The sequence below is a fragment of the Lathyrus oleraceus genome, chromosome 4, assembly GCF_024323335.1.
Source record: "Lathyrus oleraceus cultivar Zhongwan6 chromosome 4, CAAS_Psat_ZW6_1.0, whole genome shotgun sequence".
Taxonomy (NCBI): Eukaryota; Viridiplantae; Streptophyta; class Magnoliopsida; order Fabales; family Fabaceae; genus Lathyrus; species Lathyrus oleraceus.
This window is the reverse complement of record NC_066582.1, coordinates 276,771,238-276,786,432: the sequence shown is the minus strand read 5'-3', so window position 1 is coordinate 276,786,432 and position 15,195 is coordinate 276,771,238. Positions and strand designations below refer to the sequence as shown.

The 15,195-nt window shown below is 41.3% G+C and overlaps 2 protein-coding genes and 1 long non-coding RNA gene across 5 annotated transcripts; 2 read left to right on the top strand and 1 right to left on the bottom strand.

The window, feature by feature from the left end:
• Nucleotides 1–532: 532 nt before the first annotated feature.
• On the bottom strand, nucleotides 533–3,887 carry LOC127075084 (uncharacterized). Of its 3 annotated transcripts, none has more exons than XR_007786204.1 (8): nucleotides 3,346–3,887; nucleotides 2,630–3,233; nucleotides 2,420–2,533; nucleotides 2,278–2,327; nucleotides 2,132–2,179; nucleotides 1,864–2,005; nucleotides 1,202–1,764; nucleotides 533–1,051 (listed from the first exon to the last, which is right to left on the bottom strand). It is a non-coding gene; the product is annotated as an uncharacterized LOC127075084 (long non-coding RNA). The 3 variants fall into 3 exon arrangements; XR_007786203.1 differs by having other exon boundaries at nucleotides 1,202–1,273; nucleotides 1,520–1,764; nucleotides 1,864–2,179; nucleotides 3,346–3,885; XR_007786202.1 differs by having other exon boundaries at nucleotides 1,864–2,179; nucleotides 3,346–3,886.
• Nucleotides 3,219–9,475, top strand: LOC127075083 (uncharacterized). Its single transcript, XM_051016530.1, has 2 exons — nucleotides 3,219–3,351; nucleotides 6,825–9,475. Exon 2 carries the CDS (start codon nucleotides 7,354–7,356, stop codon nucleotides 8,764–8,766), a length of 1,413 nt encoding a protein of 470 aa, XP_050872487.1. The 5' UTR covers nucleotides 3,219–3,351; nucleotides 6,825–7,353; the 3' UTR covers nucleotides 8,767–9,475.
• Nucleotides 9,476–9,919: 444 nt separating this feature from the next.
• On the top strand, nucleotides 9,920–11,629 carry LOC127137088 (uncharacterized). The gene has a single exon (XM_051063577.1). It carries the CDS (start codon nucleotides 9,920–9,922, stop codon nucleotides 11,627–11,629), a length of 1,710 nt encoding a protein of 569 aa, XP_050919534.1.
• Nucleotides 11,630–15,195: the final 3,566 nt, after the last annotated feature.

The following is a 15,195-nucleotide window of genomic DNA, read 5'->3' as shown; positions in this document are numbered from 1 at the left end:
ACATACATATAGATTTTAAGGCCGGAAACCTTTTTGATTGATTCTAATGGCGCAGTCAACGTGGCTGACTTTGGAGTGTTTGCGCATATGTTTGGTACTGGGGATAAGGCAACGTTCAAATACTTTTGTTAGACCACCTTGCTGGGTGGATCCCAAAGTTATGCAACAATGACATGGCTATGATTTTTAGGCAAATATATGGTCCACGAATGCCCCTCCAGGTCTTGAGGGTCTTGATTATGAAAGAAACAAGAGGTTTTCAAAGTCTTTCAAAGAATTGGTTGCCACCTGCTTAGAAAAGGACCCAAAGAAGCGTCCAAACTCAGAAAAGACTTTTTGAGTGCCACTTCTTTAAGTATGCACATACCACCGAATATCTTGGTTGCACTATTCTCGATGGCTTAACTCCATTAGAGAGTCGCTTTGAAATGATAAACGCTAATGGGGCAGATTTAATGGTGCGAAACAAGTTTCTTTATTAAATAGAGCAATTATTCCAGAAAGAATATATTCTAGGAATTAACACCTGGAATTTTAAATTGTAATTAAGATTGCTCTCATTTAAAAGGAAAACATGTCCATTACAAAAAGCAAGATACAAATAAAAAGGAATCAAATGACTTGGAGGTTTCAATCTGCTTCTAATCAGTAAGAGGCCACATCCACACTAGCCAAGGAGGACGGATCCGACAATCGTCAAAATTTGGAAAATTCACCTGCCTCATTCAAAACTCTTCAAGCACTCAAAGGATGTTTCGATGATAATGAACATCAATAGTACTAGTCCACACTAGCTAAATAAAATGCTGCCCGAAAAAGCCATAATGCAGCCTGAGAAATCTTTAGCTAAGCTCTTTACAACTTGATAAGGTTCCAAAAGTTACTGATGTGGGCAGGGATTATTTGCAAACGCAATATCCTTCTGAAAGGAATCACCTAAGGTCGAAACAGGATTGTACTAGTTGATGCAGAATAGCAGGACACTCGTTCTTGAGAAATTCCAAAGGATGCATTTCTAGGCACAGACTGGCACGGACTGGAGCTCGGTCTCCTGGTATTAAAATAGGGATGACAACATTAGCATATCTAGGACAACTCTGGCTATAAGAAATTTTATAGCACAATGTAGTTTGGATACTCAAACAAGACAGTAGTTTAAGTCATTCCAGGATGCCGCATCAAGATAAGTTTCTACACTTACGGTCATGTGAAATGCCGCTTCAATTGAAACAGAAGCCAAGGCTCGAAAATCATGTATCAATGTGTCATGTACCTGCATTTACTATCAAGTAGTCACAAGATTACCAAGTACATCATTGGAAAGCAATCATGATAAGATCCATTAGACAAAGCAAAGCCGTTAAGTTGGAATCAAATTCATCATTCATAGCAGCTCAAACGGCCGCGGAACCAAATGTCATCATCACATTAGTTAAGTTCAGCCTGCAGAAACACTAATTATGCAAATTTTAAAACAGGTATAGACGTGTTACAACATCATGATGCGTGGAGAAAAGACCTTGGTCAACAACCATTCATGTCGCCATAAGTCAGTTCGTCTCAATAACCATGGCCCTGAAATACCAACAACGCCAGAAATAACAAGTTGAAGAAAAAGTTACAGTGGATAGGTTCATAATAGATGAAACCACCCTGGGAATTCTCTCATGCTGTATGCATCAACCGAGATATATTCACCAGCCGAATATCACATCCGTACCAAAACTATCATGACATTGGCTACGTCGGTAAAATCAACAATACCTGTTGCAAATTACTCACTGTCATGAAATTGAAAGGCAACACATGAAAATGAAGCAAATATGCAAATGGCCTAGAGGTTAGCTACTGCAGAAAGCATACCCGATTGCAACCGTGATGTGAAGTCTTAGATTCTACTTACAAGACAAGCCAAAGTCCAAGGTCATTACAAAATGCGAATTGCTACGCTTGCTTTGTGAACCAACATGATAAAGTATGCATCACCCCTGCAGTGTCAATGTTCCTTCAAAAAACCGCACCAAACTGAGTATCAACGGCATAATGAAATCGTGACTTAGCACTTCGCAAGCATTGGTAGCTAGTGCTGCAAGCCAATGCTACGAGCAAGAGGTGGTTGTGGTATACCGACCGGAAACCATGAGACCTTGTGGCCAATGTCCCGCATTATTGAACAAGCCTGCAATACATTTTTAATACCATAAGAGCCACGCGGTGATGTAAAGCAAATTCAGCATAACTACACCATGATACCAAGATACACGACGCATAACGTACCTAAGGCCGAACAGGACAAAATGTTGCTGCTCTACACCAGCCCGGAATTACTACAACAACAAAGCCAACCGGCAAAACTCTAAAGCCATGTACATGTTCAATACAACAATATGATTGGCTCAAATAAACACAACCTACAAACCTTGCCGATAGGAGCATACCACAACATAACCCTGCCGTAGAATACTGCATCCACTAGCCAAAATACATCCTGATCATAACAATATCCGACAATGCGTCAACAGCAAACAAAAACCTGCAAGAGTCATACACCAATTCAGACCAACATTCATGTTATCAAAAAATAAACCAAACATTGAGGCATGTACAACAATATGTTTATAGCTCTTACAACAATGGTCCATCACTATGAGCAGGCATCAGCAACGCATACAGAAGTCCAGAATTTGAGGAGTGAGGGATCAAGTAGAAAGCTCTATCAGGACAAAAGGCACAAAATAATCTCGTCCACATTTTCATGCACAAGCATTGAGGAATAGGTGAAAAAAACACAAGTTAGAACTCAAAACGGACCCGCGGGTTAAAAAAAATTATGGTAAAGCATGAGTTATGAATAAGACAGTAAAAACTGAGAGTTTTACCACAAACACACAAGGATTCCACAACAGTAAAATGGAGCTAATACAGGACCACACTTTTTGGTGGATTTCGCTACAGACAAAACGGGGAAATAACTCACATACCTTTGGTCCCCACGAAATCCAGCGAAAAATTCCTCTCTAACGAAATGATTTTGGATAGATTTGACAGCTCATGATTTGAGGATCCAAGGAGAAGGCTCTATAAATAGATGGTGAGAGTCATCGTAAAAGGGACATAATCTTTGCACCGTTACTCTGCTGAAATCTCACTCGCACCCATCACCAAAGCTCAAAATATTCCCGTAATTTACTCAGAGTTCATCACTAGAACTTTGAGATAACTGAGCTAAGCCCCTGTCAAAACGAGACAAACCCAAATCGTTAAAGAAGAACGGAGGGGGAGAGGAAGCGTAGAAGAGGAGGATCCAAAGTTCAGAAGGAAGAAAAGGAGAAAAAATCGAAATACCTCGAGGTTGGTTCACGTTGCCGGTACGCTCGTCAGAACCTCTGTTTTCCGGCGAGCTTTATATCACTTCCTTCTGCATTAATCCTTATGCCTTTTTGTAGAAATATTGCGTATCTCTCATCATATTGCTTTGATTTGTTTGGTTATTTTGTGAATCTTAAGCTTTCGCTTGCGGATGTTTGAATCTTTGAGAAAGGGATCGCTTTTGTTGTTGTTTTTAAGTTGTTGGGTTAAGGTTTTCTTTTACTAACAGAGAAGAGGGTTTGGATTTAGTAAAACAGTGAGAAGAGAGAAGGAGAGGGAACCAAAGCGTTATTTCGGTTTGAGACCTTAAGGGAGATAACGGTTTTTTTTAAGCATTTGAAGGGGTATCTGATACTCAACATTCATTATTTTCCTTGGATTAAGCATTTTCCCATTATTATCATTTGGTGGTTAGTGTTGGCATTTGTTGGATTCCCAAGGCACCCTGTGCAGAGCGATTCACTGCCTGTTGGCCATTTGTTAATGATAGATCCTCAGTCATAGCCACGTGTTCGCAGTGGTTGGCGGATAATGGAAGCAAAATGTTTCCTCTTCCCCTTAGTGACCGCCTAGGTCAACACGTGAGAAGGGTTTGGGGCTTAAGGCCCAACCCGAATTCGCAAGGACAAAGTCCTTGGGCCTTGTAGGCCCTATGGTTTGTTTAAACTTTAAACCCCATTTTGCTTCTCATCCCCCATCTACATCTATCTGATTTTTATTTCTTCTAATTTTATGTTAGTATTAGGATGATATAAGAGCCATAATAATGGTTTAGTAAGAGCTAAAATAGTTTTTCTATCTTCACCATGTTTTTTTTCCGATCTTTATTTTCAAAGTCTATTATTTCCATCCTTAAGAAGACCATAATTAAAATAAGTAAGTAATTAATTTATCAATGTTATTAAGGGAATAATTCATTTTATATTTTATTATTTCAAGACAATTTAACTGTCGCGGTCCAACACCAAGAAACTTTTCTCAAAACCCGATTAATTCTAAAAATTCAAATTCGACATATTTAATTAATATGCTCTCCAAAATCATTTAAATTAGTTTTGAATGAAAAGGAGAATAGTAAGTTTCCGCTTCACTATCTCTCGACTATTCGAATAGTTGGCGTACGCCATATTGCTCGGGTTTTCGTCATTCAATTAAAACCCTAAAAATCTATAAGATTAAAATCACTCCTCCAAATTATTTATTAATTCTAAAGGCCTTATTTTTAATAATCAATCTTTGAATGAAAAGGAGAATAGCGAGCATCCGCTTCATTATCTCTCGATTATTCGAATAATGTGCGTACGCCATATTGCTCGGATCTTCGTCATTCAATTTAAACCTTAAAAAACTCTATAAAATTAAAATCACTTCCTCAAGTTAATTATAAATCCTAAAAGTTTCATTATTTAAATTAATTTTGAATGAAAAGGAGAATAGTAAGCTTCCGCTTCACTATCTCTCGATTACACGAATAATTGGCGTACGCCATATTGCTCGGATTTTCGTCATTCAATTAAAATCCTAAAAATCCATAAAATTAATATATTCCCCCAAATTATTAATTATAAATTCTAAAAGCTTTATTTTAATAATTAATCTTTGAATGAAAAGGAGAATAGTGAGCATCCACTTCATTATCTCTCGATTATTCGAATAATTGGCATACACCACATTGCTCGAATCTTCGTCATCAAATTAAAACACGATCGAATAAATTCAAACAATTTTGCAAATAAAAAACAATATCTTTCTTAAATTAAACTTCGGATGACAACAGATGGGAGGCGTTCGCCTCACTATCTCTTAATTGTTTGAATAATTGGCGTACGCCACATTGCTCAAATTATCGACTTCCGATTAATACAATTTAAATAAACTTGGATAAAGGAATAAGTGGTGTACGCCTCATTATTCTTTGAATAAGCAAGTAGGAGGCGTACGCCTCACTACCGTGCATATTCAACATCCACAAACAAACTTTCAAAATAATCGAACGAAAAAGGAGTAGAAGGCGTTCGCCTTATTATTCCTCGAAAGAATTGAATGATTGGTGTACACCACATTGCTCAATCTTTCGTCGTTCTTCAAAACACCTTCACAAATAAAACTTAATTCCTCGCCCCCGTGCGACCAACAACTAAAAAATTCTTTTCAAAAGAACACCGTTAATCCTTTCTAATGCGCACAACAAACCAACGCTTAAGCTTCCGCCGAGAGTAGACAAGCCAGTGTTTAGCCTTTAGGACGCGATCTATACAGTCATTCATTATAAGACACCAACAAAAAACCGTAGTTTCCCGAACTACGAATGCTCTGATTTCCTTATTGTATCATAAGGATACGTAGGCACGAGATTGCAAAATCTTGGCGAGCATACTAATAAAAAACCTCCTCGTTCTCCTTTTGAGGTCTTCATCCATCTCTATTCAATATTTAATTACTCGAAGAAAGCGAATAACATTTAACTAACATTCAATAGCAAATTAGACTAAAAGGTTCCCGTTGAGTACAACGGACGTGAGGGGTGCTAATACCTTCCCCTTGCGTAATCGACTCCCGAACCCGAATATGGTTGCGACGACCATTATTCTATTTTTCAAAGGTTTTATTGATATTTTCCTATTCCTTCATTGGAATGAATAAAGTTCGGTGGCGACTCTGTTCGAACATAACATTTCCGCGACCATCGCGAGGAATCGTATTTTTCGAGATGCGACAGATGGCGACTCTGCTGGGGACAATTGCTCCAAGCAAGAGAGAGTCGAGCCTAACTTAGTCAATTTGCTATGAATGTTAGAATATCACTTTTTATTTGCTTATGTACATCTTGATGTATTATTTATGCTATGTAATTTATTTTGCTATTATGTTGGGTGATCTATGGTGTTTGACACATGTTGTGAGATAAGCTCCGTACCCGAGCTTTGAGAAGAACTTAGAACCCGAAGTTATGTAGTATTGAACCGGGGGGTGTACACCTCATTGGGACAATACGACAACTCCACCTAGAGTAGATCTGTTCAGAATTTCCATCATAATATGGCTAGCCCATTATTGCGAGGAAACGTTGAACATGGTCCATGACTCTGGGAACCTCATCTTAAACTGAAGCCCGTCTTCATGATTGGCGATCGTGTAGTATTGAACCGAAGGGTGTACACCCTGTTCGAACAATACGAGGATCCCACTTAGAGTAGACAAATTAAGAACTTCCATTTCAATGTGGCTAGCCCATTATTGCGATGGAAGACTGAACTTGGTCCATGACTCTAAGTTCTTATCATAAAAGTGGATAACCTTAGGAGCAATCCTTGATGTGTGGGGTAAAAGACATAGAACCGCTGTTAAGTTGAACCTCTTGATATATGTGAAACCTGGATCCCTGTCATTGCATAAAGATCATGTTGCATTCATTATGAGCATAGCAAAATCATTTACACACTTTTTATTTTCAGGGAATTTCAAAATTTTCAGTTAATTAAGCATTCAAGAACAAATGGAGTCAGGAAAGAAAAAAACATTCCAAATCAAAGCTAAGGTATCGTGTGTGAAGAAGTCATTGCATTCAGAGAAGGGTTGACTAATATTCGTCGAGACGCATTCACACTCAAATATGGGAAGATTCTACACTTGTTATATGTACCAGTACAAAAGGATGCTCTTACCGCACTAGCCCAGTTTTATGATCCACCACTCAGAAGTTTCCTCTTTAGAGATTGGACTCTCCTAAGCAGAAGAAGGGACCATACAGGAGGCTAGGTCAAATCCCTAAACCCGAAGAATTGGCAGAAGTACTAGACATCCCAGTCAAAGATCTAACCCCTAACATCAAAATTTGGGGGAAGGTGCAAGGAATTCCACAAGAGTACCTGGAGAAAACTACTAAAAACTTTGCCGAAGCCCAGAAGCAGGAAGCCCATGATACTATTATGGATTTACTTATTTTTGGATTGGTGTTATTTCCTAATATGGAAAAGTTAATTGATGCAGCGGCTATCAGCGTGTTTTGGGCCGTCAAGGTTAAGAATGAAGATCCACACCTTGCACTTACGCTTTGAGAAGGAGGGAGGACTGATGTTATGTTACATACCACTCCTTTACCAATGGCTTATCTCTCATGTGTTCAAAGAGGTTGATACAATTGAAAGTATGGATGGATATGAGTGGTCTCAAAAGCTAGTAGGACTCACTGAAAATACAATTATTTGGTATCCTCATGGTTTGAATGTGGGAGATACAATTACTAGTTGTGGAGAATTTCTGAATGTACCATTAATAGGGTCAAAAGGGTGCATTAACTACAACCCTATTTTAGCAATGAGGCAGTTGGGTTATCCTATCACATATAAGCCGGACGACCAGTTGTTAGAAGGTTTTGTGTTCCATGATATGGAGGATCTTGTTATGCTGAGAAGGGTTATCCGAGCCTGGGAAAAAGTTCGCTTCAGAGGACAAGACAAAGGAAGGGGTGTCATAGGGGATAGAGAACCCTATCATCAATGGGTCACCAGAAGAAGTCAAGAGATCAAGCTGCCATTCATCCTCGATCCTCCAACTCAACCTCCACCACCAGAACCCATCCATGTCTCCATGGAAGAAGTGGAAGCGTTGAGAGCTACTATAGCAAGACTTGGGCAAGAAAATGAAGAGCTACAGACCAGCTTCCAGCAAGTTTCAAATGAAAGAAATGAAATAAAGTGGGAACTAGAGAGGAAGAAGGCCCAGCTTGAAGCGACTGAGGAAAAGGTCGACAAGGAAGAACATAAGAGAAAGAAAGTGAAGGTAGGCATGGAACAAACTGATCACTGCCTAGAAACCATTAAAGAGCAGTTGAGACAAGTTGAGAAAGAATGCCAGAAGAATAGGCGATGGTGGCTACGAGCTACAGAAGAGAAAAAAGAAGTTAGAGAGATATTGGAGGCTAAATTACAAGATCTCACTATCTCCCTCCATAATGCTGAGACCCAAGCCGAGCACGAGCGCCGACTTAAGGAAAGAGCCCTTGAAGCTTCTCGAGTCACACCTACAACTTGGGCCAAGAAATGTCAAGAAGAAAAAGATGCTAGAGAAGTTGCTCAACATTGGAAAGATAGATTCGAGGCATTCCATCAAGACAGTGTGATATGGCTAAGGGAAAGAGAGCAAGTCATTGAGGATTACGATACCTTTAGGAGAACTATCAATTTCTTGCAAGCGGACAAATATGGGTACCGTGCAAAGCTCAACGGTTTGGTACAATTCTGCAACTGGACGACCCAAGAAATGCCTTGGAGGTTGAGAGAGGCAGTGGAAGGATTGGACCAACATGAAACGTATCCCGCTGTAATCCGTTTTGTTATGATGTGTCAGGGGATGGTGAAGAGGTTCAAGCTTGAATTAGAAGAACTCATAACTTGAAAGACTGCTGTGTAATTCTTTTGTTATTCTTATATTCAGTTTAGTATTTAAGCTGTATCGATTTGGGCGGTTATGCCTTTGTACTCCGTACTTTAAACATTTGAATGGAGGAGGATGATCATCATTTTTATTTCCTGACTTTATGTTTTCTTCGAATGCTTAATATAACTACAACCGTGATGAAAATTCCCTGAAAATAAAATATGCATAACATTCGCATCCTCATGCATCACGCTTCATAAAAACAAGAAAACGTACCCAACCTTTTGCCCTCTATCCAGTAACGCTGACTAATCAACACCGGTACGAGACACGAAGCAACTACAAGATGACGTTAGAGCAAGTGGAGGCTAACCAAGCTACCATGAGGTCAGACATCAATACGATCCAAGAGAAGATGGATCAACTGCTGGAAACAATGCTCGCCATCACCCAGAGAGAGAGGGTTGCGGATGCAGAAGCTGAGGCTAGAAGGAATGATAACCCATCAAGTTTGGTCCACCAAGACGAGAGCTTCGTCCACGCCAAGAAGAGTCTGGTTCATATACCAGTAGGAAGCAAAGGAGATGGGGATCGTGCAAAGCCTTCTGAGGCGCCTGCTCATTAAATGGGAGATGACCCATACGAAGCTTTCTATGTGCCTGATCATCCGAAGCCAAAGATACTTCCAGACCCTGCTACAGATAGGCTTCGTGCCTTGGAGAAGAAGATCAAAGCTATCGAAGGGAATAATATCTTCGGTGCCTCTGCCATGAACATGCGCTTGGTATCAAATTTGGTCATTCCGACTAAATTTAAAACTCCTGATTTCGAGAAATACAAAGGCCAGACTTGCCCAAGAAGTCACCTAGTGATGTATTTCAGGAAAATGGCTGCTCATACCGAAAACGACAAACTACTCATACACTGTTTCCAAGATAGTTTGAGTGGAGCGTCTCTAAGATGGTACATGAGCTTAGAGCAAGGGCGGGTTCAAAAATCGGAAGATTTGGCTGACGCATTTCTCCGTCAGTACAAATATAATTTGGATATGGCACCTGACCGAATGCAGTTGCAAGGGATGGCAATGAAAGAAAAGGAGTCCTTTAAAGAATATGCCCAACGATGGAGAGAGTTGGCTGCTCAGGTAGAGCCACCATTGTCTGAGAAGGAAATGACTGGAATATTTGTGGACACGCTGAAGGACCCATTCTTTGATAGATTGGTGAGTAGTGCAACATCCGATTTTGCGCATCTGGTCACAATCGGAGATCGCATAGAAAAGGGTATGAGGGATGGAAAGATTTCAGGAGCCGTGGCAACCCCTAGTGCACCAAAAAAGTATTCTGGAGGCTTCCAGAAGAAAAGAGAAGGTGAAACAAATGTTGTATCTAGAGGCTATAAGGGGAAGCAACAAGCTTCATATGGCCAAGTCGCCGCCGTGGTACCCATACCTTATCAACAACCCATACAACAACAACCAATGTATCAACCACATCATCAACAACCTCGTCAACAACAGAACACAGCACCACCAAGACAATTCAGGACAAGGCCTCCAAGAAGGCAACTTGACCCTCTACCAGTACCTTATAGCCAAATATTCCCATATTTGCAAAAGGAGGGCCTTCTGACATTGAGGGAGCTAAAACCGGCTGTCTTTCCATATCCACCAGGATATGATGCTAACGCCCATTGTGAATTTCACATGGGAGCGCCCGGCCATACCCTGGAGAATTGTTTTGCATTCCAAAATAAGGTACAAGACCTGATTGAAGCAAAAATTGTTACCTTCACTCCGAGACGCCCGAACGTGAACACCAATCCCATGCCAACACATGGAGATGCTTCCGTCAGTGCCATTGAGGGGAGTGCTCAAGGAGAACTGATTCTTAAAGTTGAAGAGATTCAAACCCCTATCACCAGGATAGGGGCACAGTTGCTAAAAAATGGCCTAGTCCCAGAGGAGTTAGTCAATGATGAGAATGAGAAAGGGTTGAGGAATTTTATACAACAAATGCTGGATCGAGGCGAGTTACAGATAAATCGTCGTGTTAAGAACAAGGGAGAGGAAGAGATAGTCGTCGTGGTGGACATCCTTTATGATGAGGTTAACGTGGACATCCCTTTAGATGAGGTTAATGTGGCCATCCCTTATGATGAGGTTAATGTGGAAATCCCCATAAACCCATTGGTGATAGAGTTTCCAGCACCGTTCGCGTATAAGGATGAGAAGGCGGTACCATGGATATATCAGCCCAGAGCTTTTAAGCAAGGGCAGGAAGACCGACCCGTGGTAATCAACGAAACAAACGTTACCTCAATTATGGGGCCAGCCGAAATGACGCGCAGTGGCCGAGTGTTCGCGCCAAGGGCTGTTGATACTTCTACAAAAGCCAAAGGGAAAGAAGTTGCTACTCCTGTCCAAATCCCTGTCCCTAGTCGAGAAATGCAAGAAATGCATCTGTATCCTAAAGTTGCGGTCACTCGTGAGGAGGCTGAGGAATTTCTAAGGATAATCAAGAAAAGTGATTATAAAGTGGTAGACAAGTTGAATCAAACACCTTCAAAAATCTCCATGTTATCTCTTTTGCTCAACTCAGAAGCACATAGGAATTCATTATTGAAAGTATTAAGCGCATCACATATCACGAAAGACATAACGATAGAACAGTTTGACGATGTGATAGCTTACGTAACCACTGGAAATTTTTTGGGATTTAACGATGATGAACTGCCAGTTGAGGGAAAGAACCATAACAAGGCCCTACATATCTCCTTGAAATGCATAGACACTATACTATCAAGGGTATCAGTAGACACAGGTTCCTCACTGAACGTCATGCCAAAAACCACCTTGATAAAGCTGCCATGGAGGGGATGAATATGAAGCCCAGTACCCTAATTGTAAAAGCATTTGATGGCTCAAGACGAGCAGTGATAGGAGAGGTTGACCTACCAATCAAAATAGGCCCAACTTTCTTCAATATCACATTCCAGGTTATGGACATACATCCCGGTTATAGTTGCCTACTTGGAAGACCATGGATCCACTCTGCAGGTGACGTCACCTCCACTTTACACCAAAAGCTAAAATTCATTACCAATGACAAGATGATTGTGATTGGAGGGGAGGAGGATATCTTGGTTAGCCACTCAACATCTTTCCGATATATCGAAGTGGATGGCGAGATAACCGAGACACCATTCCAGTCCTTGGAAGTGGTAAATATGATGGCTGTCCAAAAGACATTGGAGACTCCGAAGTCAGGACCGTCCATGGCCTTGTGGCAAGGAGCTAAGGCTGTGATGGAAAGTGAAAATGCCCAAAACTAGGGCAAAGTGGTGGAAGTGAACCAGAAGCGAGACAAGTTTGGGTTAGGGTATGACCCATCGTCAATTGAAGCCGGTAACCAACACGATAAAGAGAAGATTCCTCCTGTAGAAGAAACGTTCACCAGCGCTGGCCACCTTTTTGGCAACCAGGTGGCAATGATAAATGTTCAAGATCACAAGGAAGGGGTGTCTAGCTGGATACGACAAGCCGCACCCAATGAAGAACTGACAAACTGGAAGGCTGTGGAAGTTTCCCAATTTTTTCAAAAGTAATTTTATTATTTTAGACAAAACCCTGTGCTCTTCCCAAGGCACATTGGCGTGTTGTAGGGCCTCCTTTATCTTTTTTTTTAAGAGTTTTTATATCAATAATTAATGGAGACTTGCATTCAAATTTTTGTTCCTTTCCTTTCGTTTTTCTGTTACAAAAAATGGCATCAATTTTTATGCACGTACTTTCTAAATAAACTGCATAAATCATAACATGCAGAAACTCCACCGAGACCATTGATAACGACACTGCTAGGGTCTGGCATGACTTTGATTGTCCGATCTACCAAGCTGAAGATGAAGTGGGGGAAGAGTGCGAACTCCATGAAGAGTTGGCCAGATTGCTCATACAAGAAGAGAAGGTCATTCAACCACACCAGGAGGACGTCGAAGTTATCAACCTGGGAACGGAAGAAGACAAAAGAGAAGTAAGGGTAGGCGCCACACTTCAAGATGCAGTGAAGACTAGATTGATAGAGCTCCTCCACGAATATGCTGATGTGTTTGCATGGTCATACCAAGATATGCCCGGATTAGACACTGATATCGTAACCCACAAGCTTCCCCTTAAAGAAGAATGCTCTGCCGTCAAACAGAAGCTAAGGAGAACTCGACCGGATATGGCTCTCAAGATCAGAGAAGAGGTGAGAAAGCAGTTTGACGTTGGTTTCCTGGAAGTCGCTAAGTACCCACAATGGGTTGCCAACATTGTACCGGTACCAAAGAAAGATGGGAAAGTCCGCATGTGCGTAGATTACCGAGACTTAAATAGAGCTAGTCCCAAAGACGATTTCCCATTACCTCACATCGATGTATTGGTAGATAACACAGCCCAGTTCTCTGTATTTTCCTTTATGGATGGTTTCTCTGGATACAACCAAATTAAAATGGATCCCGAGGACATGGAGAAGACCACGTTCATTACCCCTTGGGGCACCTTTTGTTACAAGGTAATTCCGTTTGGATTAAAGAATGTTGGGGCAACATATCAACGCGCTATGGTGACCCTCTTTCATTACATGATTCATAAAGAGATCGAGGTGTATGTTGACGACATGATTGCCAAATCCCAGACAGAAGAGGAACATATCATTAATCTGGAGAAATTGTTTGCTCGGTTGAGGAAGTTTAGGTTGAGACTTAATCCTAACAAATGCACATTTGGGGTTCGATCTGGGAAGCTTTTAGGCTTTATTGTAAGCCAAAAGGGAATTGAAGTAGATCCTGACAAAGTTCGAGCCATTCAGAACATGCCTGCACCAAGGACTAAGAAGGAAGTCCGTAGTTTCTTGGGAAGACTGAATTACATCGCCCGGTTTATCTCTCATCTTACCGCCATGTTTAAACCGATATTCAAGCTTCTAAGGAAGAATCAAGGCGTGGAGTGGAATGATGACTGCCAAATAGCCTTCGACAAAATTAAGGAATACTTACAAGAGTCGCCGATCCTGATGCCCCCTGCTGAAGGGAGACCCCTCATCATGTACTTAATAGTGCTCGACGAGTCCATGGGTTGTGTATTGGGACAACAAGATGAGACTGGTAGAAAAGAGCATGCCATATATTATCTGAGCAAGAAGTTTAATGATTGCGAGACCAGATATTCCTTACTCGAGAAGACTTGTTGTGCACTCGCATGGGCCGCTAAACGTCTTAGACAGTACATGCTGACTCACACGACTTGGTTGGTATCTAAAATGGATCCCATCAAGTACATATTCGAGAAACCAGCTCTTACCGGTAGGATTGCCCGATGGCAGATGTTGTTATCAGAGTACGATATTCAATATGTTGCACAAAAGGCAATCAAAGGAAGCGTACTAGCAGACCATCTTGCCCACCAACCGTTAGAGGATTACCAACCTTTGAAGTTTGACTTCCCAGATGAGGACATCATGGTTGTCAAGGATGCTGAAGACTCCGAACAAGAGGAGGATCTCGAGCCAAAAGCAAGCTGGACTCTCATGTTCGACGGCGCCTCAAATGCAATAGGCCATGGAATTGGGGCAGTGCTGATGTCTCCCAAGAATTTCCATCTACCATTCACTGCAAAGCTCTGTTTTACCTGCACAAATAACATGGCTGAGTATGAAGCTTGCATACTAGGTTTGGAAGAGGCTATTGAATTGAAGATCAAGGTGCTAGAAGTATTCGGGGATTCCGCCCTAGTGATACATAAGATCAAAGGTGATTGGGAAACAAGACATGCCAACCTAATTCCATACCGGGATTACGTGCTGAAGTTACTCCCAAAATTCGACAAAATCACTTTTTCTCATATTCCTCGAGAAGAGAATCAGATGGAAGATGCTTTAGCAACCTTGGCTTCCATGTACAAGTTAATATGGCCCAACCATCAGCCTCACATTGAACTCAGGTGTTTTGATGAACCCGCGCATTGCCTAATGATATCAGAAGAGCCAGATGGTAAACCCTGGTTCTTTGACATCAAACGATATCTAGAGAAGCGGGAATACACGGCAGAGGCCTCTAGCCTTGACAAAAGGACTCTCCGGAGGCTGGGATCGAAGTTCCTCTTGAATGGAGATGTATTGTACAAGCAAAATTATGACATGGTTTTATTGAGGTGTGTGGACGAACACGAAGCTAATCAGCTTATGAAGGACATACATGAAGGGTCTTTCGGCACACATGCAAATGGGCACTCCATGGCGAAGAAAATCCTGAGGGCAGGTTACTACTGGTTAACGATGGAAGCCGATTGTTATCATTACACCAGAGCCTGCTACAAATGCCAAATCTATGCTGACAAAATACATGTACCGCCTACCCCGCTGAATGTTATAGCATCACCTTGGCCTTTCTCCATGTGGGGCATTGACA